This window comes from Pituophis catenifer, unplaced genomic scaffold (genome assembly GCF_029215685.1).
Source record: "Pituophis catenifer annectens isolate HBS135680 unplaced genomic scaffold, rPitCat1.0.hap2 SCAF_3, whole genome shotgun sequence".
Classification (NCBI taxonomy): domain Eukaryota; kingdom Metazoa; phylum Chordata; class Lepidosauria; order Squamata; family Colubridae; genus Pituophis; species Pituophis catenifer.
This window is the reverse complement of record NW_027256883.1, coordinates 186900755-186927274: the sequence shown is the minus strand read 5'-3', so window position 1 is coordinate 186927274 and position 26520 is coordinate 186900755. Positions and strand designations below refer to the sequence as shown.

Here is a 26520-nt window from a genome sequence, read left to right as displayed (position 1 = left end):
TTCTCTGCTTGTGAGCAAACAATGATTTACGATGGTTATTTTGCCTCCATTAATATTTTCCCACAATGGCAAACTGATGTAAATCATGTATTTAATTCCAGAGGAACTTAACGTATAATATTATGAGTTTACTTCTGTTCATCTGGTATCTGCAATAATTTCACTTTAAACTTGAGTAGCATCTGAAAGGTGATGTTGAGGAAGTCTCAACTGAGCATATATTGAACTGGTCACAAGGGTTTCTTCTTGGTGGCTCATTTCTTCAGCTGTCAACTGTAAGAACATCATCATGTAAGCTTAACGAACAGCGTGCAAAGCCATTAAAAACTCAATTATGGCTTTCTCTCTTTTTTTCACTGTAGATGTGAGAAAATGCAATCATAAAGTGATGATGTGTAAACACAATAGATGCCATCTGCTATCAAGTACGATTTCAGTTCTGAAAAGAGGATATATGTTGCAGATGCATCAATAATAGGAGACTTATCAAGGCATCATTATGCACCAAGGAGGAGGGGAAATGAAATTTATGTGTATCTTGAGAGCACTTCATGGTTTAATTCCCCAGTTTTATTTGTATGTTCAGTGCACGCGCCATTTTATGTTCCCTGTCATTTTCAACTTTTTTTTTTAAAAAAATAATCTTCTCTCTTTATTTAATCTGGATTGATCTGAGCATATAAAAATATATTTTTTAATCATTGGGAAACTGGCAGCAACAGCAAGATATTAATTATGTTAACCTGTTGATCAAAGAACATTTAATACAGTTGACCTGACATCCCATCTGTTTGCAAAACCATATATCCCAGTGTCTGTCTGAATAAGTACTGAACCTTAGCATTTCACAGCATGAAAAATACAGTATATATATTTTCCTTTAAGATTACATTGCCTGTGGTTTGTTTTCAGATGAAAATAGCAATTGGCGGTATGGATGGATGAATGCTTAATTTAGAGGGAATAATGATAAGATAAAATTGTCTTATTATAAACTTGCCAGTGTTTTATAAAATTACTAGTACTGGAAATACTGAGAAGAAATTATTTCAAAGCTATTTTTTCATTCGTTTTCTCAGTTGGATAAAACAATGATTTGATTCGTAACAGAAATAAAACACAGGAATGCTCATAAATATCTCAGATTGCCCTAGAGCTGCCATTCCTGACTTCTCCTTAAGAACAGGATGGTATTCACAAGGCCAATTATTTCCATTTAGCTTAATTAGTGGCTAAATTTGCCTACTGGTCTCCAGTATCACTATTCTTAATACCTTTGTTACATGCTAGCATCTGAAGAAAGATTATTTTCCTGTCTATCTACAAGTCCCAAAACTTGTAGTGTGGTGACTATATTTGACAGATGTGATTGGTGGTGTACACCAGCGGTGAAATTCGGCCGGATCTATCCGTCTCACACGAGGTGGTAGGGCTGGAAGCGGGAGGCTCCGCCCACCCGCTGGGGACATCATCACATCCCGTTTTTGACCCTCTGCGCATGCGCAGAAGAGGCACGCACGCTCACATTTCTGATCCGATAGCAAAAGTAAGTGCATTTTATCCCTGGTGTACACATACAGATACACACACACAAACTTCTGCCTTATGTTTCAAGGCAATGGTCCCTAACCTTCCTAGCTCTGCAGACCAATGGCAGTGGAGGGGGGATGGTTTTGTGCATGTGCCTGTTGCTTGTTCAAATGGAGCATTGTGTGCTTGTGAGCTCACCCACCGCTTGCATGGCCTGGTTCCCCATGGGCCGTGGCCCAGTACTGGGCTGCAGACTGGGGGTTGGGTATCCATGTTATAAGGTACGTGTGTGTATGTGCATGCATGTATGCATGTTTGTGTGTCTATGTATGTGTTACCCGTTAGATATGCCAAATACATATACATCAGAGGTGGGTTTCAGCAGATTCTGACCAGTTCTGGAAAACCGATAGTGGAAATTTTGAGTAGTTCAGAGAACCGGTACTAAAAATTCTGACTGACTCCGCCCCCATCTATTCTCTGCCTCCCAAGTCCCAGCTGATCAGGAGGAAATGGGGATTTTGCAGGAACCTTCCCCTGGAGTGGGGTGGGAATTAGTTTTTTAGTTTTATTAGATTTGTATACCGCCCTACTCCCAAAGGACTCAGGGCGGTGAACATCCACAGGATAAAAAACATAAATACAAAATTTAAAACTGAATAAAATTGAATTAAACAATTTGGCCGAAGAATGGAGATTTTGCAGTATCCTTCCCCTGCCATGCCCCCCAAGCCATACCCCCAAGCCACGCCCCCCTCAAGCCACGCCCACAGAACCGGTAGTAAAATTTTTGAAAACCACGACTGGGATACATACATATGTATAGTTCAGTAACATAAAAGTTATTTAAAACAATGCTGCCAAAGTGTCTCCCTCTAATACAATGCATATGGCTGCACATTGGGCAAAAATGATCAGAATGTTTCTGTGGCTTGTCTGTTGCACTGTAACAACGTAACACATAAAATAAAATTAAAAAATGGGGGGGACTCAGTAACTTAAAAATAAGGCAAGGCTTTCCAAACTCAATCTTCTGTGAATTGCAAGAAGGCCAGCAGAGAAATATATCTATAAAATGACTTGGCAGCAATCTCAGAATGAGAATGTCACGAAGGGTTGCATTTGATTAAAAATTACTATGCGTGACTGCTGAAATGGATATTTCCTTTTTTTCTCCTTCTCTCATTCCCCTACCTACAATCTGTGATTACTTGTTGCTTGTTTTCCTGAAGGCATGTTTACAGACATCCCCAAAGTAGATTCTTTAAAGAGAATAAAATGAATAATTCTCATTATTTTTAATGCGTAATCATTTATAATGTTAGTAACAAAGGGCAATGATGGACAACTACAAAGGATTCTCTGCAAATAATCTGCCATGGGTTACAAAGGTTTAATTATTTGATTATTATATTGTGTGGCATAAAGGTATTACAATCTATTCCACTGGGGAAAATACGTATGAATATTTTTTGCAGGAATGCCAATGGGTCTAATTTTCTTCCTGACCCCAATGGTACTTCTCTAAATTCATGCAACTATTATTTTTTATTACCTCTAGGTCAAATACTCCCTTGGACCTTTCTCCTCTAGAAAAGTACTTTCTGAATAGAAAAAAAAAAGCAATTGTGTTTCTGGATGCCTTAATAAACTTCATGTCGTCCTTGATCTAATTTTAAAAACTCTTTGTAAGTGGTAAATTCAAATCCTGAACAGGCGGAATCTGTTTCTGCCTCTACAGCTCCCAGGATGTGGAGGGTGATAAAAGAGAGAGAGAGAGGGAAAAAAAGGAATCAGAAAGTGAAAGAGAAAAGGTGACATAAAAAAGAAAGAGAATAATTTTAAAAAATATTAGTTGAGAATAGTAACTTTATTTTCCTACATAGATCCATGGATTTCATATATGTATTGAAGAAGAAAAACAGCAAAGAAGGATACAATCATTTACATTGGTTATTTGCCTCTATAAATATTTTCCCACAATGGCAAGTTGATGTAAATCATGTATTTAATTCCAGAGTAATTTAGCATGTAACATCAAGAGTTTATCTCTGCTCATCTGGTGTCCGCAATAATTTAACTTTGCCTGAACTGTCTGTATTTGAGGATTAAGCTCCTTGTGAACAATGGATGTCTTAATGAACTTCAGGTGGCCCTTGATCTAATTCCAGAAACTTTGTAAGTGGTAAGTTCAGATCCTAGGCAGGCAGAAACTGTTTCTTCCTTTGTAGCTCCTAAGATGTGGAGGGTGATAAAAGAAAAAAAGGAATCAGAAAATAAGAGGGAAAAGATGACATAAAAAGGAAAGGAAAGAGAATCATATCCCAGCAAGCCTAGCCTGTAGCACCCACCCAATGTTTGTTTCAACTTCATTGTAAGCCGCCCTGAGTCTTCGGAGAAGGGCAGCATATAAATCAAATTTAAAAAAAAAAAAAAAACTTGGCACTTCAATAACATATAATGTGACACCCATCATGACTCAGACCATGGAGTTTCTCCTCAACATTCCTTGAAAAGGAAAAAGAAAAAGAGACAAAGTCAGGACTTCGGGAATCATAGCTCAAATGGTATTTTTTTTATTTAAAAAATGATGAAAGGGAAAAAAAGTGTTGTTTTATTTAACAATTCTCCAGAAGGAAAAGAGGAAGAATGGGAAAGCAGCAGAGGAAAAGAAAGAAAGGAAGCTGGAGGCAGATTGAAAAAGAAAAGAAGACACAAAAAGAGAAAGAAGACGCTACTTCAAAGATCAGTTAGATAGGAAAAGGATAATTAGAGGAAAATAGGAAAAGATGCCCTGATAATCAAAGCACAACAATGTCAAATCAAAAAACAATTTTTTATGTTACCTCTGCCTCAACATCAGTTTATAGGCAGTATATATTCAAATTTATGAATCTTTCCTCCTCTCTTTTCCTAATACTATGTATTTTGCTATACAAATGATTTTTATCTTCCTCAACCACGCTGATGATGATATAGTGAGGATCTGTGATTTATTCACATTCTTGGCTACATGAAACTGCTACAGGCATGCTGCTCCCTCAGGACTACAGTATAACTATTTTGGCTTTGACTGCCAGAGAGACTGGACACCTGACTTCCACATAAGCAGATCCGAGGAGAGCAAGAAGGACTTTTCATAAATGAAGAAGCTTCACTGAACTCAGTTTGCAGTATGCATGTACAGAATTGTATCTTTCATACAGACAGTTTGCCTGCCTATATTGTGTTCCTACAACCCAGGGCACTTCTATTACTGAATCCTATCTTATACAGAAAATTTGAAGAGTCTTGCCCTAAGCAACTAATTAAAAGGCTGGCAGTGTTGGAACAGTTTGCCCATCCTTTATCTGCAAACCAGGACGTTTTACTACTGCTGAATCATATCTTCCATTAATTTCAAAGGGCCTTACTCCCAACTCAGTATTTATTTAAATGACAGCCCTGGTAAGGACAACATCAGCAACAAAGGAGAAGTGCTTTTTTACTTGCACAAAAAGATGTACAGTTAGAGTTGACATGTTTTGTGAAGATTTCTTCAAAGAAAACTTTGTCCAAAGTGAGTCCAACTATCATTTGATAGTTAGGCCTCCTTTGAATGTATGTTTGGTTCCTTTTTTCTTTTTATAGTTATAATATACACTGAAGATGGCATTTAATTTCGTTGTACCATGTGCAATGATAATAAAGTAAACTAAACTAAACTAAAAGGATGCAAATGAAATGAATGCACCCTGATTCAAAGTGCTGGGCATATGGGGCACAAGATCAAATTATTTGAGGAACTGCCTCTCCCCAAAGATATCTGCCTAGGTTAAATAGAGTGGGCACATTCCAGGTTCCATCCCTTAAGTGTTGTCATCTGGTGAGACATAGGAATCTATTGGATTGATTGATTGGTTGGTTGGTTGGTTGGTTGATTGATTGACTGGCAATGGTAGGTCAGGTTCCTAATTATTTAGGTTTTTATTTTTTTTTGTTATGGTGTTTATTATTGTTGTGAGCCACACAGAGTTATGTTTTACAAGGTGGGTAGACATATAAATCAAATAAACAAATGAATAAAATGTGCTACTTGGATTAACATTGAATAGTTTGAAGTCTCTGGATTTATCAAGTCTTAGGAAGAACTTCTACTATCAAATTGTGGAACACTTCCCCCCCCCCCCCCGCCAAGGATAATTTAGAAGCAAGGATCCGGGCAATTGCTTAGATTGCTAATCTCAGGGTTAGTTGGTTATTTATTGAACTATGTAGTCAGCAACTACAGCAAATAGCACAAAAAGTCCATGATGTCTTCCATGCAGGTGATTTATAGAATCACTCAGCCATTGCTTTAAGAATACCAACCCTGCTCATATTAGTGTTTTATCACCATAGTAATGTTACCAGATGACAGTTTATATCACTGATGGAGAGTGTGTGAAGTAGACATATGATAGAAATAAGTTGATTGTAGAAATCATGCATCAAACTTGTAAAATAACTTATAATATAAAAATTAGTTTTTCTGAAGTTGAACAAGAGGTGGGTAAATATGTATGTGGTTGTGGGTGTTTTGTTAGTTTATTTATTTTGGCATACTTTTTTCTTTGCTTAGACTTTGTGCAAATATGAATGAAACTTTTTAAATGTATTCTCAGTTTTAAAAGATAACACTTTTATTGAGTTTATCTCAGTTCTGCTAACTACCATATATATCTGTGAATATATCTGTGGACTTTTTTTTTTTTTTTTTTTGGTAAAAGGTATAAAGGTGATTTACTGTGCATTTAGTTATTTTTTTTGCAGGAACAAATGTGTGAATTTGGAGTTAAACCACTCTGACACATAATCTCCAAACCTTATCAGTTTCTCTCTCAAAAGCTGTTGAAGCAGAAAAATGATGATTCCAAAGAGTGGTTTTAAATTCTGAGCTTTATTTCTCACCTTATAGTTAGGCTCCTTAGTAAATATGGTTCTTCTACCATTACTAGTTTTCCATCTTGCAGATGAGAGCTGTGTCAATAGCCATGCCACTGAAACAATCATTTTGAAAACTCTGCCTAATACAATTCAGTGGGTTTTTCCAAAAATTTAACTGACCTCCCAAATTGTAGGATTCTTGATATAGTATAATCTATAAATATGGACATGTTACAAAAACAGACAGCTTAATAGTGTTTGTGTATGCAATCAAAAGAGTCTGGTAGTGTAACCTCAGTAGAGTGAAAAGGGAATATGATGCGCTCTTCATGTCTGAAGTCAATATTTTCCTGTCAGACAGTTTGAAATCCAAGGTGGAAAAATCTGAAAATAATAACAAAGGGCCCTCTTTAGGGTGGTGATGATGCAAGCAGTGGATACAAACGTATTTGTCATTCCTGGTGTTTTTCTTTTCTCCAGAAAAGTGCTGAATTATAATAATAGTAATAGATCTGAGAAAATTAACAGCTGTTTGGAGTTCTGACTGTTGGCCCAGTTATTTAGAACTATTGACTCTTTAATTAATTTAGTTGTACTATTGAGGCAAGGAACTACTGATCTTTTCTCTTTTTTTCCTTTCTTCTTAGGCTCCTTCATGATGGTGAATAGTTCTGGGAGGGCATCTGGGCAAAAAGCCCACTTGCTTTTACCAACACTGAAGGAAAACGACACTCACTGCATTGATTTCCATTACTACTTGTCCAGCCGTGACCGTTCTAGCCCTGGATCCTTGAATGTTTATGTGAAAGTGAATGGTGGACCTCAAGGCAACCCTATCTGGAATGTCTCTGGGCTTGTTACAGAAGGTTGGGTGAAAGCAGAGCTTGCAATCAGTACTTTCTGGCCACACTTTTATCAGGTATACTTGAGATTTCTTTTCTTTTACCTTCAGTTTATGGGCCTCTGTAGCTTTTAAAGAGCAAATTGCTCATTTTCTATTGGTTTTTTTAATTTATTTATTTATTTTCAATTTTGCAATTGGAAGTGAGAAAGGGCTAAAATATTTTTTGTTAAATGAACTGGATCCACAATTTAGCCCAATCTTTTTAGTGACATTTCTGCATCACAACCTGATCCTTGAGGAACTTGGAGGAGGAAAAGGGTAGTAACCATGCAGGATCCAATCTGGGTCAGTCACCAAGACCAGAGGTTTAATTTTCTGAGCTTTCCTACTCATGTTGGAGCCCAAAGCTCAGAAGACTAAATCTTTGGACCCAGTGACTGACCCAGATTGGGTCCTGCAACAATTATCCTGGGATACTATATTCACCTTCATTTGTGGAGGAATGATGGGACGTGGTGGCTCAGTGGCTACGGCGCTGACCTTGTCGATAGAAAGGTCGCCAGTTCAGCAGTTCGAATCCCTAGTGCTGCATAACAGGGTGAGCTCCTGTTACTTGTCCCATTTTCTGCCAACCTAGCAATATATATATATATATATATGTATGTATGTAGAAAAAATAGGGACCACCTTTGGTGGGAAGATAACAGCATTCTGTGCGCCTTTGGCATTTAGTCATGCTGGCCACAGGACCACGGAGATGTCTTCGGACAGCGCTGGCTCTTCGGCTTTGAAATGGAGATGAGCACCGTCCCCTAGAGTCGGGAACAACTAGCACACATGTGCAAGGGGAACCTTTACCTTAATAGTAAGAAAATTAACTAAAATGACCACAATTCACAAATCAAATATATGAATGTATCCTAACAGGGTGAGAGCTAAAATCTACTGATCTGTACAATCTGGTTTTTCTTGCCATGCAGAGAATGAGACTAACCTCAGATTCAGACACTATACACACTACATTAAATTGAAATGGGGTATTTTCTTTAAATCCATCCATTGGGAACCTAAGAAGTAAGTCTAACAGGTAGTCCTAAATTCTTTTAAACTTGGATAGCCAAGCATCTTCAATCACTTACAATAAATATTTTTCTCTTGTATTCAGCTTCTTGAATATTATTTACCATTCCTTTTCATCGATAATCATAGTCATATGACTGAGTAAAAAGGAAAAGGGAAGTTTTGTTCTCTAGGGAAATTGAGGAGCAGAAAGAAATGGACAGAGAGTACCCAAAGTTTTGTTTTGGCTGTACCTATTTTTAAAATGACTTTTGAAGATTACCCCTAAAGGAATGAAACATCTGATCTTTTTTTTAAAAAAATCCCCAAATTGCTCTCTTTCTGAATCTTAATGTTGACAACAAATTAGATAATCATGTCATGACTGAACTACTTGTTTGAGAAATGCCAAAATCACAGTGACTAATACTGTCTTTTGTATAAATCATTTGGAACAACCTGAAAAGTCTCTCTCTCTCTCTCTCTCTGTGTGTGTGTGTGTGTGTATGTGTGTGTGTATATATATATATATATATATATATATATATATATATATATATATATATATATATATATATACACACACATACATGTATTAATCATTCACTGTGCATGATAATTTTTTCAGGGTGCTGCTATGTGGATCCCCCCAAAAAAGAAATACTATGCTTCAAAATTTAAAAGCATGAGATAAAATTAAATACAGATAATACTAGTTGACACTAAAATTCATTGATTTTAGCACTGATGATGTTACCTAGATTGGGATAATGAAATGTCTGCAAGAAAACAACCAATCAGAGAACACAGAGAAAATAAGAATAGAAAACTGAGAAACCTTCATGACACTAAAATGGTTCAGGAACAGGGGTGTGTTCTACTTATCTTTACTACCAGTTCGCAATGGGGCCATGTGTGTGCGCTTGCTTCGCTCGCACGTACGCGCACACTTCTGCGCAAGCACAGAAGCATTTTGTGATGTTGGGGTCAGTGGGTGGAGCCTCCTGCCAGTTTTACTACCGGTTCTATAGAACCTGTGTGAACTGGGGGCAATCCACCACTGTTCAGGAACCATTTATTTTTACAATGTCTATACATTGCTTCATATGTGCTTTAAACTTATCACTTTTCTCTTTTTGTGGATCTCAGCACCTCTGTCCACCCATGATTTCCTTAATATTTCTCTTACTCTCAACCAATTCAGTATTAAGGAAGAGGTTTGTCCTCTGTTATAGAATTAGGACCATCCAACAACATCATCCAACAATTCTATGGGTAGACTTCTGGTAGATTTTAAAAGCTGTATTCTAGCAACATACGAACATCCATCATTTAGACCTTACATATCAAAGATCCTTCTTGTTGCCAGGCAATGAAAGAGCATGGGAAATAACCTTGGAGTGTCCTTCAGGCTGAATCTTGACGGAATAAAAAATGACACTTCAGATTTCTCTTCCCTCTAGCTCTTTTTTTATAAACAATGCTGGATTACAACATCTTGATTGCTTGGTTACCTTAGCCTCACATATTTTGTCCTTATCATTCATTAAATTCTGATAGTTAACCACCTCATCAAGATGTTGTTTTCTATGACCTTTCCATAACTATAGGGAATTGAAGAATCTTATCAGAAAACATATTTTCAAGGACTTTATATCCCTTCATAACTTGTCTTGAAGCATCTTGATAAAATCTTGTACATGCTTTTCAGGTTTCTTCTGTAGCACATTCTTTTTAACCATTTATTGTCTGGCCATTAACCCATTCTATAATATATAATTCTTTCTGCCATCATAGTTCTGGGACTTAATTAAGATTTAGCTGGCTTCATGATTATATTTATTTCCGATTTTTAATGTAAGGTGTTTTACATACATGCATATTTGCAAACATTTTGGAGGAGGGTCTTTGAAAGGGATTATGTATATCTACATATGTAAATTTGGGAACTGATTGGCTTGCTCTGTGGAATACAGGTAGTCCTTGTTTAGTGACTATTCAGTTACAGTAGTTATGGCCAGGTGTGGGCTTCAAAATTTTTAGCAAGGGGTTCTCTGTCCGGTTGCTGGGTGGGCATGGCCATGGTAGGTGTGGCCTAGTCGGCCTCCTGCACCATAGCAAGGGGGGGCAGGCCCTCCCCAGGCTCCGCAGGCTTTCATTGAGCCTCTGGAAGGGCGAAAACGGCCTCCCAGGCTCTGGAAGCCCTCTTCCTGAACTTCTGGTAGGCCTATTTTTCATCTTTCCCAAGACTCCTTGTGTGCCCTGTACTTACCTGCATCCAAAATGGGTCACGTGGGGACTCCTGGGAAGGGCGGGGCAGGGTGGGCAGGCTCAGCCAGGAGTGGGATTTGGGAGTTCTCCAAACTGCACAGAATCTTAGCTAAAGGTTCTCCTGAACCCCTGCGAACACACAGCAACCCACCCCTGATTATGGCCAATCCTTGCATTTATGACCTTCACAGGTTTGTAAAGCAAAGGGAAACTGAAGTAAGATCATAAACAAAGTTGTAGTTTCACTTAGCAGTCACTTTGCTTAACAACCGAGTTAGTGTTCCCAGTTGTGTTTGCTAAACAAGGACTATCTGTAAAGCATCTATTACAGAATCTGAACCCTTTGTACTTAAGGTATGTTAGAGGGATGTCTTGTGTATAATTTTCAATTGTTTACTTAATCAGCTTGTTGTCTCCTATGAATTTCAGGTCATATTTGAATCGGTTTCCTTGAAGGGTCACCCCGGGTACATAGCTGTGGATGAAGTCAGAGTCCTTGCTCATCCATGCAGTAAGCATCTCTTCCCCCCCCCCCATTCCCTCCTAATCACAGCCATGCATTTCATGTTCAAATGAGTAATTTATCCAATTTAGTCAGTTCTGAAACATTTCCTTTTATCTATTCCAAATGCTTGCGGAGTGGAAGCAATCAACCCTGAATAAATACATAATTTCTCAAGTTGTACAACAAGCAAAGCTGCTTCAAATGTGCAGCAAGTGCCAAGATTTTAAACCATTATTAAAGGGAAATAAAGCCCCTGATTGTTAGGACCATTGAAGGGAGAGAATTACAGGGTTTTAGTGATTCCCTATAGAATTAACTTAAAGAGAGAAAGTTGGAGTAGGGAGGAGAACGTTCGTGAACACAACTAAGCAAATTAGTGCAACATTCACACTGGAAGAAAGGCCTGGAGTGTTTTTCTTTAAAGAAATGTAAATCTTTGCAGTGCCTTTTTGAAAGATTTTATATATATATAAAAGATATATATATATATATATATATATATATATATATATATATATATATATATATATATATATATACTTTCAAAGCATGTGACTCACACTGTGAAATAGAGAAATAAGTCAGATTGTTTTGCTACATTTCCGAGGCTACTGTATTTCTTTCAGCTGTTCTATTCAGATTTATTTTAAAGGCATTCAATTAGGAATCTGTATCAAATTGACATTAAAGATACTCAGTTTATAACAGTAAAAAACAAACTGACACAGTATGAATTTTAATTTTAATTTAGGCTATTTTGTATGATCATGGGAATTATCTGACTTTTTTTTTATTTCTATGGAGAGCTTAATAATTAGGACAAAGTAAGCAGACTAAAGCATTTTTAGTCCCACCGACAGGGAAAAGCTAAGTATAGATTTTTAGATAAATCCCAGAAAATTTAACAGAGTTAGTTTCTCGAGTCACTTTGGGCCATGCAATCTTCCACCAACTTACTTTGCCAGTGTAGGTATCTCTAAAGCGATAAATGATGAAAATGTGTGATAAGGTCATTATGCAAATGCATTGACTTACGCGTCTGATGTCAAAACATCAGAACATAATATAGAGGGTCCTTGATTTATGACCACAATAGAGCCCAAAATTTATTTTGCTAAGTGAGATAGTTGTTAAGTGAATTTTACCTCATCCTTGCAGCTGTTACGTTATGAAGTGATTAAGTGAATCTGGCTTCTCCATTGACTTTGTTTGTCAGAAGGTCGCAAAAAGTGATCACATCAACTCAGGACACTGCAACCGTCATAAATATCAGTCAGTTGCCAAGCATCCAGATTTTGATCCCATGATCATGGGGATGTTGCAATGGTTGTATGTGTGAAAAACAGTCATAAATCATATTTTTCAGTGATGTAACTTTGAATGGTCACTAAATAAACTGTTGCAAGTCGAGGGCTACCTATAGTGGCATTTGTATGATGATATTATCATCTGCATGTAGCCATGTTGGAATCACCACAATTTGCTGCAGATCTTTGTTTGTTTATTATTTATTAATTCTGTGTTATAAGGGTGTACTGTGTACCTTTCTGTGTACTGAAAGTATAAAATGTTGAAGAGCCCTCATCTACAATATCATGTAAATAATACAAATCAACTATGGATACATTTTTCACTCTTGCAAAATGGGGCTGGAACTCTTGAATCAAACTGCTTTAACTACTTCATAAACACATGGCACAACATAGGAAAACAACCCAACATGACTAGATTCAGCAGACCACCACTCTTTTGAAGGCAGCAAAGTCCACATTTTGGACAGAGAGGACCGTTGGTTTGAAAGAGGGGTCAAAGAGGCCATCTATTTCAAAATTGAACAGCCCTCTCTCAAAAGAGGGGGTGAGATATGACACCATCTATTTCCAGTCTACAACACAGTCCTTTCAGCAATTCCAAGAAGGTTCCACATCCATTTGCACCACTCGGATGACACAGATAAACTTCCAGGTGGCCTTAACAACTCGCTAAAAGAATGCAAATGATCAGTGTTCTGCAAGGAGTATAAATCTTTCCATTCCCCACCATCTAGCCAGAGCTGAAGAAGCTTCTTGGATGAGAAGTGAAACATCTTCAAAGAAAAACCAAAAAGTCCAGTTGCCTCTTCAAAAAGACCTTTGGGACAAACTACTTTAAGTTGGTTCCGAAGCTTTCATCTATTCGGTGCATTTTAATCTCATTATTAATGTGTGATGAAGAAGTTTGCCCATCTTCAAAGACTACCATAATATTCTTGGCATAGTGAATCATAAGTTTCAGTAAATTCAGATACCTTGGCCATCCTAGTGGCCAAGGGATGCCCATTTCACAATCTTCTTCAAAATCTATACTAAGAAAGTTGTGGCAGTCTGACTATTCTATTCTATCTGGTAGTAAATTTAAGCATCAGTCTGATCTTTATAGGAAGGATATGGATAAACTGGTAATTCAGTGTTTTATGAATACTTACCAAACACCTGGAGCCTTTTATTTTTTTGTTCACAGATTTTGTCTCCATGCTTTCCTGATAAGTTTAAATTCAGCTGTGATGACATGATAATTATTACTGCAGTTATTGCAAAAAGGAACCTGAAGTGGTATTTTAAGCATGAGTTTTGAATGTAAGAATGGGCGGTCCATACATACACTGGTAGTGCATACAAAGATTGTGAGCAGAACAACAGCCCTGTTAGCCCATTGAGTTCTTTCCACTCAAATTAGCAGAAATCAATCCCTCTCAGTTGTTTAAAAATGGCTGTTCTTCTTATATCTTGTTATAGAAAAAAAAATCTGAAACCAATTAAAATGAGTCCTACCTTAGTTTGTATTTCAGAAATCTGCAGAGTTCAAAATTCTGTAGAAGATTGAAAATTTGACTTCAAAGTGCTTCTGTTCACATATATGACTTTTTATTTAAAGCAACAATCTTATTTATGAAACAGCAATGTCTACGCTGGCTTGGGCATGTTATGAGAATGGCTGATGGTCAGATTCCAAAAGATCTCCTGTATGGAGAATTAGTGCAGGGAAAGCACCTCAGAGGGAGACCACAGCTCTGATATAAGGATATCTGCAAGAGGGACCTAAAGGCCCTGGGAATGGACATTAACAACTGGGAAACCTTGACCTCTGATCGTTCAGCTTGGAGGCTAAAGGCGCAGCATGGCGTTCTCCAATTCGAAGAGACACTTGTTCAGCAGGCTGAGGCAAAAAGATAGTCCTGGAACCAGTGAAATCTGGGGGCTGGGCAGGGGACAGAATGTATGTGCCCTCAGTGTGGAAAGGATTGCCACTCTAGAATTGGCCTTTTTAGTCACACTAGATGCTGTTTTAGGATCTATTTCCAGAACACAATACCATAGTCTTTTGAGACTGAAGGATGCCAATGAATCTTATTTTTATGCTCCATTTATTCTCTTTCCTTTATCTCTTTATTTCCATTATACTTCAAACCCCCTGCCTATCCCATCACCAAAAAAAAACCCCTCTGTGCATAAAGTTAGTCACTGTGAACTAAGTCATAGTAACTGGCCTAGTCATCCAGTAAGAATTTCATGAATAACTGGGTGACTTTGAAAAGCTAAACAGGATCTATTCTTCTTACTACTTGAATAGGACACAACTAAAAAAAATACTAGACCTATCGATAAGAGTGAAAAATTTAAAATAATATTTCACAGGTACTAAGTGGCAAATATTTTTTTCTTTTGTCACCAAGTAAACTACATGAATTTGTCCATTAGATTATGAAAGGTATCTTGAAAGAGAGGTTACTAACTTTCCTAGCCTAACATAACATAATATAAATTATATACTGCTAACATAACATAACATAACATAACATAACATAACATAACATAACATAACATAACATAACATAACATAAATTATCTATTGTAAGAAACACGATTGCAGTCAGCAGGAAGAGAAAATATAGGTGCAACTGAGGCTCTAACTAGCATCCTTTAGTAGTGATTTTTTCATGAGATTTTGCCTAACTGTTCTTGTCTTTTTGTGATTAAGGAATTGTATCAAAATGTTCAAATAAATTAAAACCAGCAAACCTACCCCCCCACAAAGTAATTACATGCTGCTTTACATATCAGTTTGGGAAATGTAGATTAGTGTGGTTTGCATGCAAACAAGCAGATTTTGCATGCTCTTATTAGTAAATGCTTTCTTTTGTTCTAATTCAGAAGTGCCAGAGGACTTAAAATAGCAGAATTATTGCCAATTAAACAGGTCCGTACACTGAAGTTGGAGGGAACGGAAGACATTAACTGTCAAAATTGTTTGCTGTAAATATATTAAAGCAGTAGTGCTTTGTATCAAGGGCTCTCCATTACAAATGACAGATCTATGACCCTGCCTCAGCCAAGAGCTAGTACTTCAATACATTTTGACATGGATAAATTAGTGACCAGTTAAAAGGGATGGCATAGCACTATTTAACTTGATTGACTGAATGTGGTTCTTCAGAAATACAATATATGTTGTGGACAGTTACTAGCTAGTTTCCTTTACTATGGATGTTTATTTTGCTATCTGAGAATGATTTTAATTTAAATATAAAAATGGGTGACAAAAATTAAAAGTGTGTCTGCTCCATCACTATGATCATGATTGTATTCTATGATTGCTAAAATCTGAGGTAAATCTTGAACAGAGACCTCCCATTTCACTTTTAGTGCATTCTAAAGTAATCAGTTACATTCCCAATTCTGTGGCTTAGCATATTATTTACTACTGGATAAATTGATAAATTTTCTGAGATGAATCAGTAGAGTTAAATTTGGTGAACATCTTGAATTCTTTGCCTCTGGAATGCAGCTGTAGCACAGAACCAAACATAATCAAAAAGTTGGCAACATCAGTTAATAGCATCCATGCACAGAACCAAACATAATCAAAAAGTTGGCAACGTCAGTTAATAGCATCCATGCATTGTATTTATACAATGAATGGAAGAGAAAATGGATTTTGATATACAAAAATCATTTGCTTTGGTTATATATTTGAAATGCCAGAGACGTTATGAAAAAAAGAAAACAAGCAACCCAATATTGCAGGTATTCAGGAAGCAAAGCTCCAGTATGAAAGGTGGCCAGGGTGCTCCTTTTTACCTGGGACATGATATAAACCTGTGAATGGGCCAATTGGAACTTTCCCCTGAAAGTAACCGTGCCATCCAAGATCCAGATGGCCTCATATCTGCTGTAATTTAGAAGAGCTATGAAGACCTGGCTCTTTTCCTAGATCTTTAGCAAGGGAAAATGAGACTCCTTGCTGCATTGCACTTGCCATCTTTTATCTGTAGTATTTATGTTATTGGATTTATTGTAATTTCTTTGTTGTGAGCCACCCAGAGTCATTGAGAGTTGGGTGGCATAAAATTTTAATGAATTGTTGCTCTTATTACTAATTTGCTAGTGAGTTATAACTTCAAGCTGTATGGATTGAAACATAGTGATGTCATTCTTTGTGTCTGGGATTATTGTCTCTAAGCTAACTGGTAGAATAAACCTTTTACTTCTATCTTCTGGGTAGAGCATCCATCCTTGTTCTCCTTGATCATGGTATCCTTTAGGGTTGGTTGCAGGGTTTGAGTGCAGTTTGCTCTATTTTGGCTCCTTTGTCGCAGGCAGGTCCCAGTTGGTGCTGATAGGGAGTGAGAGGTCCAGTCCACAGCTGGAGTGGAGAGATTACTGAACCTTTTGTGGTGTGCTGCAGGGCTCAGTTCTCTCTCCACTCCTTTTAAACATCTCCATGAAGTTGCTGGGTGACATTATCCATCACCAGAAGGATCCCATCGGGCAACAAATTTTGATTGGTGGGCTCCAAGAGAAGAGCCTTTTCTGCATTGGTTGCTGCCCTTTGGATAATTGTGACCCTTGAGATGAGATCTGCACCCATATTTTTAGCTTTCTGAAAGGGCCTGAAGACCTAGCTCTGCCAACTAGCCTGGGGTCCCAATTGGAGTAAATGATTATAGAGATGGCTAATGGACTAAATAACACTCCCCCATTGGTGCATCTTACTCTCTTCCTTCTCATCTTGTTAATTTCAAACTAATCTAATGTTATTATTATTTATTGTTACTAATTATTAGTTGTAGCTGTAAAATTTTTACTCCTTCATATCTACCTTTTTAAAACAAACATTATTTACCCATCTTTCTACAGAGGGCATTTGCTTTTTGCTTCCACTAAAAATTAATTGAATATCTTAGGAAATGTTGGATTCTTTTGTTACGGAATATTTATTTATAGTACACTGTTTATGGTAAGGTGGTCATTGTGTTCCTTTTCATCTTCTTAGCTAGAACAACAAAGACAGTCTGCATTTAAAAAAGAAAACCAAAACATAGGCTTAGCATTGCTTTGCTAGGTCATTTATTCTATGAGAAACTTGGCAAGAGAAAGAAAGAAAGAAAGAAAGAAAGAAAGAAAGAAAGAAAGAAAGAAAGAAAGAAAGAAAGAAAGAAAGAAAGAAAGAAAGAAAGAAAGAAAGAAAGAAAGAAAGACTGATTCTCATTCTATTTCTGCTATCATTATGCATTGTGATGCTCTATCCTGGTAATATTTTGTCTTTTTGTTAGGAAAAGCTCCTCACTTCCTGCGGCTGCAAAATGTGGAGGTTAATGTTGGGCAGAATGCAACATTCCAGTGCATTGCAGGAGGAAAGTGGTCTCAGCATGACAAATTGTGGCTACAGGTAAAAACCATAATGGATCCTTTATGTTCTTTAGAAGTTTCAAACCATATTTCTCATCTATGAACAAATAGATATTCTGAACCCAGTGGAAAATTTCTGTGCAATACTTTCATCATTTCCCTTTGGGTAAGAGAACATTCTGGAACATATAAAATGGGGTTTAAATTTATGGCCTGAAAAATGATTTAGCTGAATATGCTTAATGTCTCGAGCAGCTAAATGTTTAACTTTATAGGGAATGTCATATAGCATTTATTTACTATATTTCTTCTCTAGTTACTTATATATTTTTATTGCATAAATGCACCAAATGTTTCTTATGTTCCCATTGGAAAAATCAGAATTAGCAGAATTAGAGATCTGATTTTGAGACTGTAAAGAAAAAGAAACAAGCAAGGCACTGAAAGCTGATCTTTCAAAAGATGGGATGAGATCAATGTGAGGAAATTTCAGGATGCCTTACTTTATTTCTACTTGAAGTCTTTTTAAACTACATTTTATTTGCATACCTAATTTATTTCAGTCATACCACTTTATTAATCTACATTCTGATCCTAATCATTCTCAATCACACCTTTTGTTAGAAATTGTAAAGTAGCTTAAATCTCAGCTACTGCTTTCTTAAGGATGGTTGTGCTTGTTACTGCTACCACTACAGTTTAAAACTGCCAGATTTATTCCAAAGAACTGACTGTACTATTGTTTCAGCTGAATAAATTGTCTCTGATAAGCAGTCTCTAAGCCCAGCACAAATATACCCTGCCAATCATCTGTGTTATCTTTTTGTCCTTGAGAGCAACAACATATATATCAGAGTTTTTTTTTTAATTCACAGCTAGCATCTATGTTGAAAAAGAAAACAAAATAAATAAGATGGTTTCTTTTTTTAAAAAAATGAAGGCGGTTGTTTTAAAAAAAATGAAGGCAATGCAAGGCCATAGTATATGTTGAAGCAAAATTCAGTGGAGTATATGGCTGGATTGTGCAGGCTGCATACTTTTATTATATCCAATGAGTTTTTGATCTTGGCCTAATATCTACAAAAGGGAGGCATGAGTCACTTTATATTGTTAGAAAGAAAATGAAATCATATATCTTACCCACTAGGTGACCTTTGAATCCCTATAAATGACACACATTTCAGAATCTTACATTTCTACAATCCAACCTTTTCTTATTGATAGCTTTTATAATGGAGCAATGTTGTACTGCAATCTATTATCAGCCTGATTCAATCCACTGCAGGATGAAGGCCTCTTCATTGAAAGTTATAAACCATAATCTACCAGGCTAATCCAGTGTAGGTTAGTGGTTGTTTTGATTTTCTTCTCTAAGACTGAGAGAGGAAGTGGCTGACCCAAAATCACCCAACTGGCTTCTGTTCCTAAGAAAGAACTACTCGTGTAGTTGATAGGTAGTAAAATATATAGTAACTACTGCTCTTGACCTAAACTGAAACTGAATTTTAGTAATACACACCAAGTTTAAGTAATTCATTTGGGAGAAATGAATTTGTCATGTTTTTGTAAGAATTTCAGAGAAAGAAATTAACATGAGTTAGGAATACGCTTTTCATGAACATGTTATACTTATATAGATCTTTCTCCCTCTCTTTGTGTGACAGCAGTGGAATGGAAGAGACACAGCATTAATGGTTACCAGAGTTGTCAACCATAGACGTTTTTCTGCTACTGTTAGTGTAGCTGATACATCCCAACGCAGTATCAGTAAATACCGATGTGTAATCCGTTCTGATGGTGGATCAGGAGTTTCAAACTATGCAGAATTAATAGTGAAAGGTAAGTGACAAATAATTAAAAATGTGAATTTGTGGGGGTTTGTACCTGTGACAAATAGAATGTCATCTGAAGTACAAAACAATGTCTACAATGAATCAGATTCTAAATCTGGCTGTTCGAACATGTTAGTTCTATTTTTGTCCATGAATTCTACTCACTTGACATGAAGAGGAATAAAGCAGTAAAGATTATTAATGAAATTACAATTACTTACAACAATTATTAATGTATTAATTATTAATAATATATCATTAACTTTACTACCTTACTAAATGAAAAAAACTTATTGTAGGAAATTCAACTGAAGTAAAAACAATTAAACTCAAATTTGAAAATGCTGTTTGTATTTTTAAAAACTCTGTGTGGTTTTAATGACATAAATTGAAGTTGCACTTTTGTAATATTGTTCATAACAAAGATAACAAAAATCCTCAAACAATTTTGAGAATTCACAATACATGTTGCATTCATAAAGCTTTTATGAGTCATGTTTTATTAAATATATTCCTGTGACAGATGTATTATATATCACACAACTTTTCTATTCACATAGCTATTCTTCTGGTAACTAAAAATTGGTAAATCTATTGCAAAATTAATTCCTGTTTTCAGAATTTCTGTCAGAATTGTACTGTCTGAGACAGCCACAAATGAATGTGGAGGTTGTGTTGTGTTAAATGGTATTCTGGAATTTGAAGAGAATTCAGTGCAATACCAGTTCAGGATTAAAATATACAAAATTCTTAAGAATTATTAGATTCTACTTATGCTGTAAAAAATTTGAATCCTCTACTCAGCTTGGATTAGAAATCTCATTTTACTCTTGAGTTTTGGAGTGGTGGGGAGAAGAGAATTCTAATACTGTAACTTCCTTTACCTTGCCTGGAAAAACAAAACAGCACTGAATGTATTCTTAAATTCTAATACTTCATTCCTAAAATTAAGATCTTTATTCTAATATCATTGTTATTCCCATAATTTTTGTGAACGAAAAATTATTCATGAACTATCCTTAGTTTTCAATTTCTCCTCCTAATTTATCAACTGCACATTTTTAACCATTTTTCTATGATTTACCCAACTTCAAAAGGTTGGTGCAAATAATTCACTGCATTTTCATGTGCATTTCTAGTGTTTATGTATTCATTACTACAAATTCCTTTTCTAAATTATTTTCTAGAATAAATCATATTTTTGTTAGGTTCCATTTTCTAATAAAGATACTTTAGTTGAACACTGTCAAATCATTGTAAAATGTTTTTTGGTATGGTTATGCATTCCAAGTATTCATACAATTTAGAACATTATAAACATATAAGGATAATAATCATTTATACACACTCTGTCTTAGACACATAAAGAAGACTGAAATGACTGTACAGCTAGGCATATCATGTGATCATGTGAGCCATGGTGGTGCAGTAGTTAGAATGCAGCATTGCAGGCTAATTCTGCTGACTGCTAGGAGTTCGGTTCTGACTAGCTCAAGGTTGACTCAGCCTTCCATCCTTCCAAGGTCGGTAAAATGAGGACTCAGATTGTTGAGAGTAATATGCTGACTCTATAAACTGCTTGGAAAGTGCTGTAAAATTCTATGAAGTGGTATATAAATCTAAGTGCTATTGGTATTGCTATCACTTTTAAAGTGGATACTGTGAATTTAAAATTGCTCAAAACCACTCATGGAGCATGTGTGAAAGAAGAAAAGCCAACTTTTTTTAGGAGCAAGAGGAAACCATAGCTTGGTAAATAAAACATAAATATTACAGTGGCTATTATATTGTAAATAAAGGTGTAAATGAGGAGTGGGCTTCAAAAATTTTAGCAAAGGGTTCTCTGACCAGTTGATGGGTGGGCGTGGCCATTGTGGGCATGGCTTAGTTGACCTCCTGCACCACGGGAGGTGGTATTTTTACCTTTTCCGGGCTCTGGAGGCTTTCCTCGAGGCTCCGGAAGGGCAAAAACAGCCACCCAGGCTCCGGAGGCCCTCTGGAGGCTGGAAAGAGGTCTGTTTTCGGCCTCACCAAACTTCTTGTACACCCATTTTTCACCCTCCCTGAGCCTCCATGTGCGCCCTGCACTTACCTGCATCCAAAATGGACTCCTGGGAGGGGCGGGGCAGGGTGAGTGGGGCCAGCCAGGAGTGGAATTTGGGGATTCTCCAAACTGCACAGAATCTTACCTAGAGATTCTCCCAAACCCCTGCAAACCCCCTGCAGCCCACCCCTGGTGTAAACACTGATAAATGACATAAACAAGATACTGATGGATAATGAAGGTAAACTTTGGTTGTCAATGCCTATTTTCTTTTTTTGCTTCTCTTCAACTAATAAGATAAATGTATGACTGCTTCTTAGGAGGTTAACTGAATGTATGCTGATGTCTTTTTGAACTAATAAGGATCAGTGTTCTACGTAATTTGGCCAGAGCACTATCAAATTTGCAGCATTTTCCAGTAGCTAAAATGAAATTAGTTTGGAAAGCTTCAGTCCCAGAATGATTTTTATTGAATTATTGACAGCGAGAACAATTAATCAGTGGAATAGTTTGCCTTCAGAAATTGTGGATACTGCATCAGTGGGGGCTTTTAAAAAGAGATTGGACAGTCATTTGTCTGAAATGATATAGGACTTCTGCTTGATCAGGGGATTGGACTAAAAGTCATCCAAAGTCTCATCCAACTCTGTTATTCTGTTCTTTTCTGGGTTGGTTATGCAATTCAGTACCTGAATCCTAGCTCAGCTAACTAACTAATTGCTAAACCTAGATGAAGACAAGCCTAAAACCTGGGTTTGAATTCAGAAATGTATGTGGGATTGAAGATGTGCCTTCTCTTCTGCCAGTCAGAGACAAAAAATCCATTTCAAATAGCATCTCAGAGGATGAATCTTATCTGGCTGAGGGAGAAAAAAGTTATGTAGGATGAATGTAGATGTGAAAATACTGACAATTACTCCAAATGCAAAGAATTGAAACCATTATATATATATATATAATGGTTTCAATTCTTTGCATTTGGAGTAATTGTCAGTATTTTCACATCTACATTCATCCTACATAACTTTTTTCTATATATATATATATATATATTTAAAAAGAGTTATAAATCCATTAAACACATGTTAATGGCTTAATTGTTTTTATTTGATTTAATTTGTTTACTTCATTTGTGTCATGTGGTAAAAACAAAATTTCTGAAAGGAGAAGAATATGCTGCCAGATGAGGAATCAATAATAAAGGCAAAACAATTTACCAAAAGGTTGCTATATGATTTTGTAACGGTAAAAAACAAAAAAGAGTAAAAGAGCACCAAACTGATTCAGTATCTTTGTTTGCGCACTCATGTCTACTGCCTCAGATTAATGGAACACACATTTTTCATTGTGTAACTTTTACATATGAAACTCTGAAATGTCCCATTCTGAGTGGAAGCCTGCTATTTTGGCATAAGATAGCTTGCCCTGAGCATTTTGCTACAAACAGAGCTGTGTTATGATGCTCCCAGAACACACAAAGCAACAATAATTCCATACATAAATGGGCCAATTTTTAAGGTTTCCAACTCAGAATGTTTTGAAAGGAAACATTTGCATACCTCTAATTAGAGAGATGTAGATGAAACAGAGTCAAAGAATGTAAAAAAAGTCAAAGGACATATGTTTTTCACGCTAGAATGAATTCATTCAAATCTTTGATAAAGGCATGCATTTCATTGATTGGCTAATTGCATTTCAATTAACTATACACACAAACATGTTTCATACATGCCAGCTTATCTAGAATTTAGGGAAATTATATCACAGAATTAAAGAAGTAAAGTAGCACAATGAATGCGTTCATCTGTAAGGAAATACAATACTCTTCTATTTTTATTATTCATTTAAATTTCAATTTGTGTATTGTTCCTGTTGTTTTAATTCTTGTGAGCTGCCCAGACTTATGTAAGGGGGTGGCTGTAAAAATTGAATGAGTAAATAAAAATAAATATACAAATAAATACAAGATCCAGACTATTATTGGGAAGGTCAAATGAAGGATGATATAATTGTGAAATACTTTATTGTGTAATGTCCCTCAGTTAATCTGTACTTAAAAGCTGTAAAATAGCAAAGATAAAGATCAGAGTTTTTATTTCAATTGAATTGTTCTTGGAATAGACACTTTCAAACCTTCACATTGTTATCCGTAGAAGTTGCTCCAATAAAAATCTCTCCTCTGTCTTCATTGGCCATATAAAGTACATAGCTCAAAATATTGTTCTAAACTTTGAGAAATTTCCTTGACCTAGCATTGATTTTGCAATAAAACCACGTCCACTTCTCAATGCAAAGCTTGTTTTGTTTTGGTTTCATTTTCTTTGTTCTTTCTCAATAGGGTGCTGCACAGGAATACTAAAATGAATGAGCAAAAGTTTAACTTTGCTTCTGTCATGTTTAATGTTACATAAATATGAAGTAAAATTGATAATATATAGATATTTGAATTCTGATAATTTATGACTACATTAAAAGGAATGGTTGAGATAAAAAAAATATCACAGAACAAATTCAGGTTTGCTAATCCCAGCAGTTCTGATAATTACTGTATGTTTAATAGCACTTCTTAAAATATATTCCTGTCAGGAATGTTATTCAAATTTTATTTTATTTAAATACATTTTATTCAAACTTGGGATTCCCTGAATGTTTCAAATTTTATTCAAACCTGTTGTTTCATTAGCTGAATTTGAAATAGTGCAAATGTGCCCAAAATGAAAAATTGATGCTAAATGAATTAGATTTCCTGATTCTCCATATTATCAACTGGGATGGATTGAAATTTAGTATGTTACTCCATCCCATCTAAATAATAAGAGATTTTTTTTTCTTGGGGTAGACAGTTATTGCACTGAACTGAGAAACATTCAGTAAATGGAAAATAAATGTATTGTATGACAAATTGCCCATGGTTGTGATGTGCTACATAATGAAGTTCCTTCATCCCACCTCTGTACATATGGATGTAATCAGTGGTGGGTTGCCCCCGGTTCTGACCGGTTCTATAGAACGAGTAGTAAAACTGGCGGGAGGCTCCGTCCACTGACCCTGACGTCACCAGAAGCGATCTGCGCAGAAGCTTCTGTGCATGCATAAGTAGAACCCACCCCTGGATGTAATATATGTATTTCTCTATGTATTTCTGTGTCAGCTCTGTATGAACTTTCTGAAATGCTATTCCTATCACTATTCACATAGTTAAGAAAGGCACTTTTGCTATTTTCTGACTGAATAGGGGATGTGGAGGAATTTACATTATTTTCCCCTGCTCTGATTCTGTCATGATAAAAATGTGGTATAAACAGAGTTGGCTCTGTTCTTGAACAAGAGAATTTTTAGAAGGGGCAAGTCATATTTTTTAACTTGCTCATTTACATCAATTTTTATCATGTTCTAGTATGAAGGATTAAGGAATGCAATAAAATGGAAATAACCTGATTATTGCTGATTACCAAATGTTGGTATGGCTCTGTTTTGTGCGTGCCAATGTGTCTGTGTATAAGTGAGGGTGAGTAAGTGGAAAAATTTTTGAACTTGGAATGATTTGCAGTTATGCAAGCATTTCCCATGTTTTTGTTTTGTTTAATTTTACTTATTTATTTATTATATTTATTTATTCATTTATATTCATAGATTTAAATATATAGAGTAACTAACAGAGAGCTTTAAATTGTATAAAACCAGAAACATCACTAGAAGCTAAAATCATAAGACTACTTCTAATCTACTTTGGCCATGTCATACATGCAAATTCATTGGAGAAGGCAATGATGCTAGAAATGGTTAGTAGACATAGAAGAAAGGGCAAGGAAAGGATATGCTGGCTTGATAACATCAAATCTGAGGTGAGAAAAAAAAATGTTTTTTTTTTACAAAATTGTCTTGTTTTTATTAATAGCAGCAGTCAACAATTTTATTTTTATTTAATTTTTATTTTAATGTGTTTAATGTTTTTAATGTTTTTAATTTTTAAATGTTTTTTATAATGTTTTTTTTTAATGTATTGTGAGCCACCCTGAGTCTTCGGAGAGGGGCGGCATATAAATTGAATTAATTAAATTAAAATAAATTAAATTTTAGGAAGATTAGACTTCTTGGATAGAATCCAGTATAGGTTGAAAAAGATGTAGCTACATCTGCCAGCCAGAAACATTAGATAGTTCCCTTTGGTAATATATCTTCCATTTGAACAACATTATTTAATTATAAGTTGCAAATGGGGACCAACCTAATTTCATTTAACATATCTATAGTGCAGGGACGGGAGGCTCCTTATTATTAGGTAAAGTTTGATGTACCTGTAAATAAGCAATGATGGAATCAGTCCTATAGAAGCCTCCTGCAAAGAGAGCAAGAAACGAAAGTAAGATATACATTTTCTTACAGATTTTGCAAATCTGTTATAAGAATATAGTTTATAGACCTGTGTTATTAAAGAAAATTTAAGGATATGGTTGCACAAGATCAGAAGAACATAGATGGCTACTTTGTATTGTGTCTGTTAATTAATCCAACTAGTTCATTCTTGTTGTACTAGATGTTTGTTCTTTATAAAATTGTTAACAACAATAACCTAGTTTAATGTACACAATAAAACATATAAACCTCTTTCATTCTTTTTTTTTCTCATTTTCCTAGTATCAGGGTTAGGGTTAACCTCTCCTTCCTGCTTCTCCTTTTTTTTTTCTGAATTATTGCTTTCAAATGTTGCTTATTCTCCTGCCTCCTTGCTAGGACTACATTTCACTATGCAGAGTTTTGAGCTGATTTCTTTATTGCCAGTCCTACCTGGAGATGACAGTAATCGTATCCAGAAGCTTCATCATAGAAAAGAACAGGCTTTTTACTGAATTATGGCCCAG

General features: G+C 35.9%; 1 protein-coding gene across 1 annotated transcript in view; it reads left to right on the top strand.

Moving 5' to 3' along the window:
- PTPRT (protein tyrosine phosphatase receptor type T) overlaps positions 1 to 26520 on the top strand; it is a 680289-nt gene that overhangs the window by 275404 nt on the left and 378365 nt on the right. The window contains exons 3-6 of the mRNA XM_070939969.1: positions 7083 to 7354; positions 11039 to 11120; positions 17707 to 17822; positions 19447 to 19621. Coding sequence (XP_070796070.1) covers positions 7083 to 7354; positions 11039 to 11120; positions 17707 to 17822; positions 19447 to 19621 — 645 coding nt within the window. The remainder of the gene's footprint in view (positions 1 to 7082; positions 7355 to 11038; positions 11121 to 17706; positions 17823 to 19446; positions 19622 to 26520) is intronic.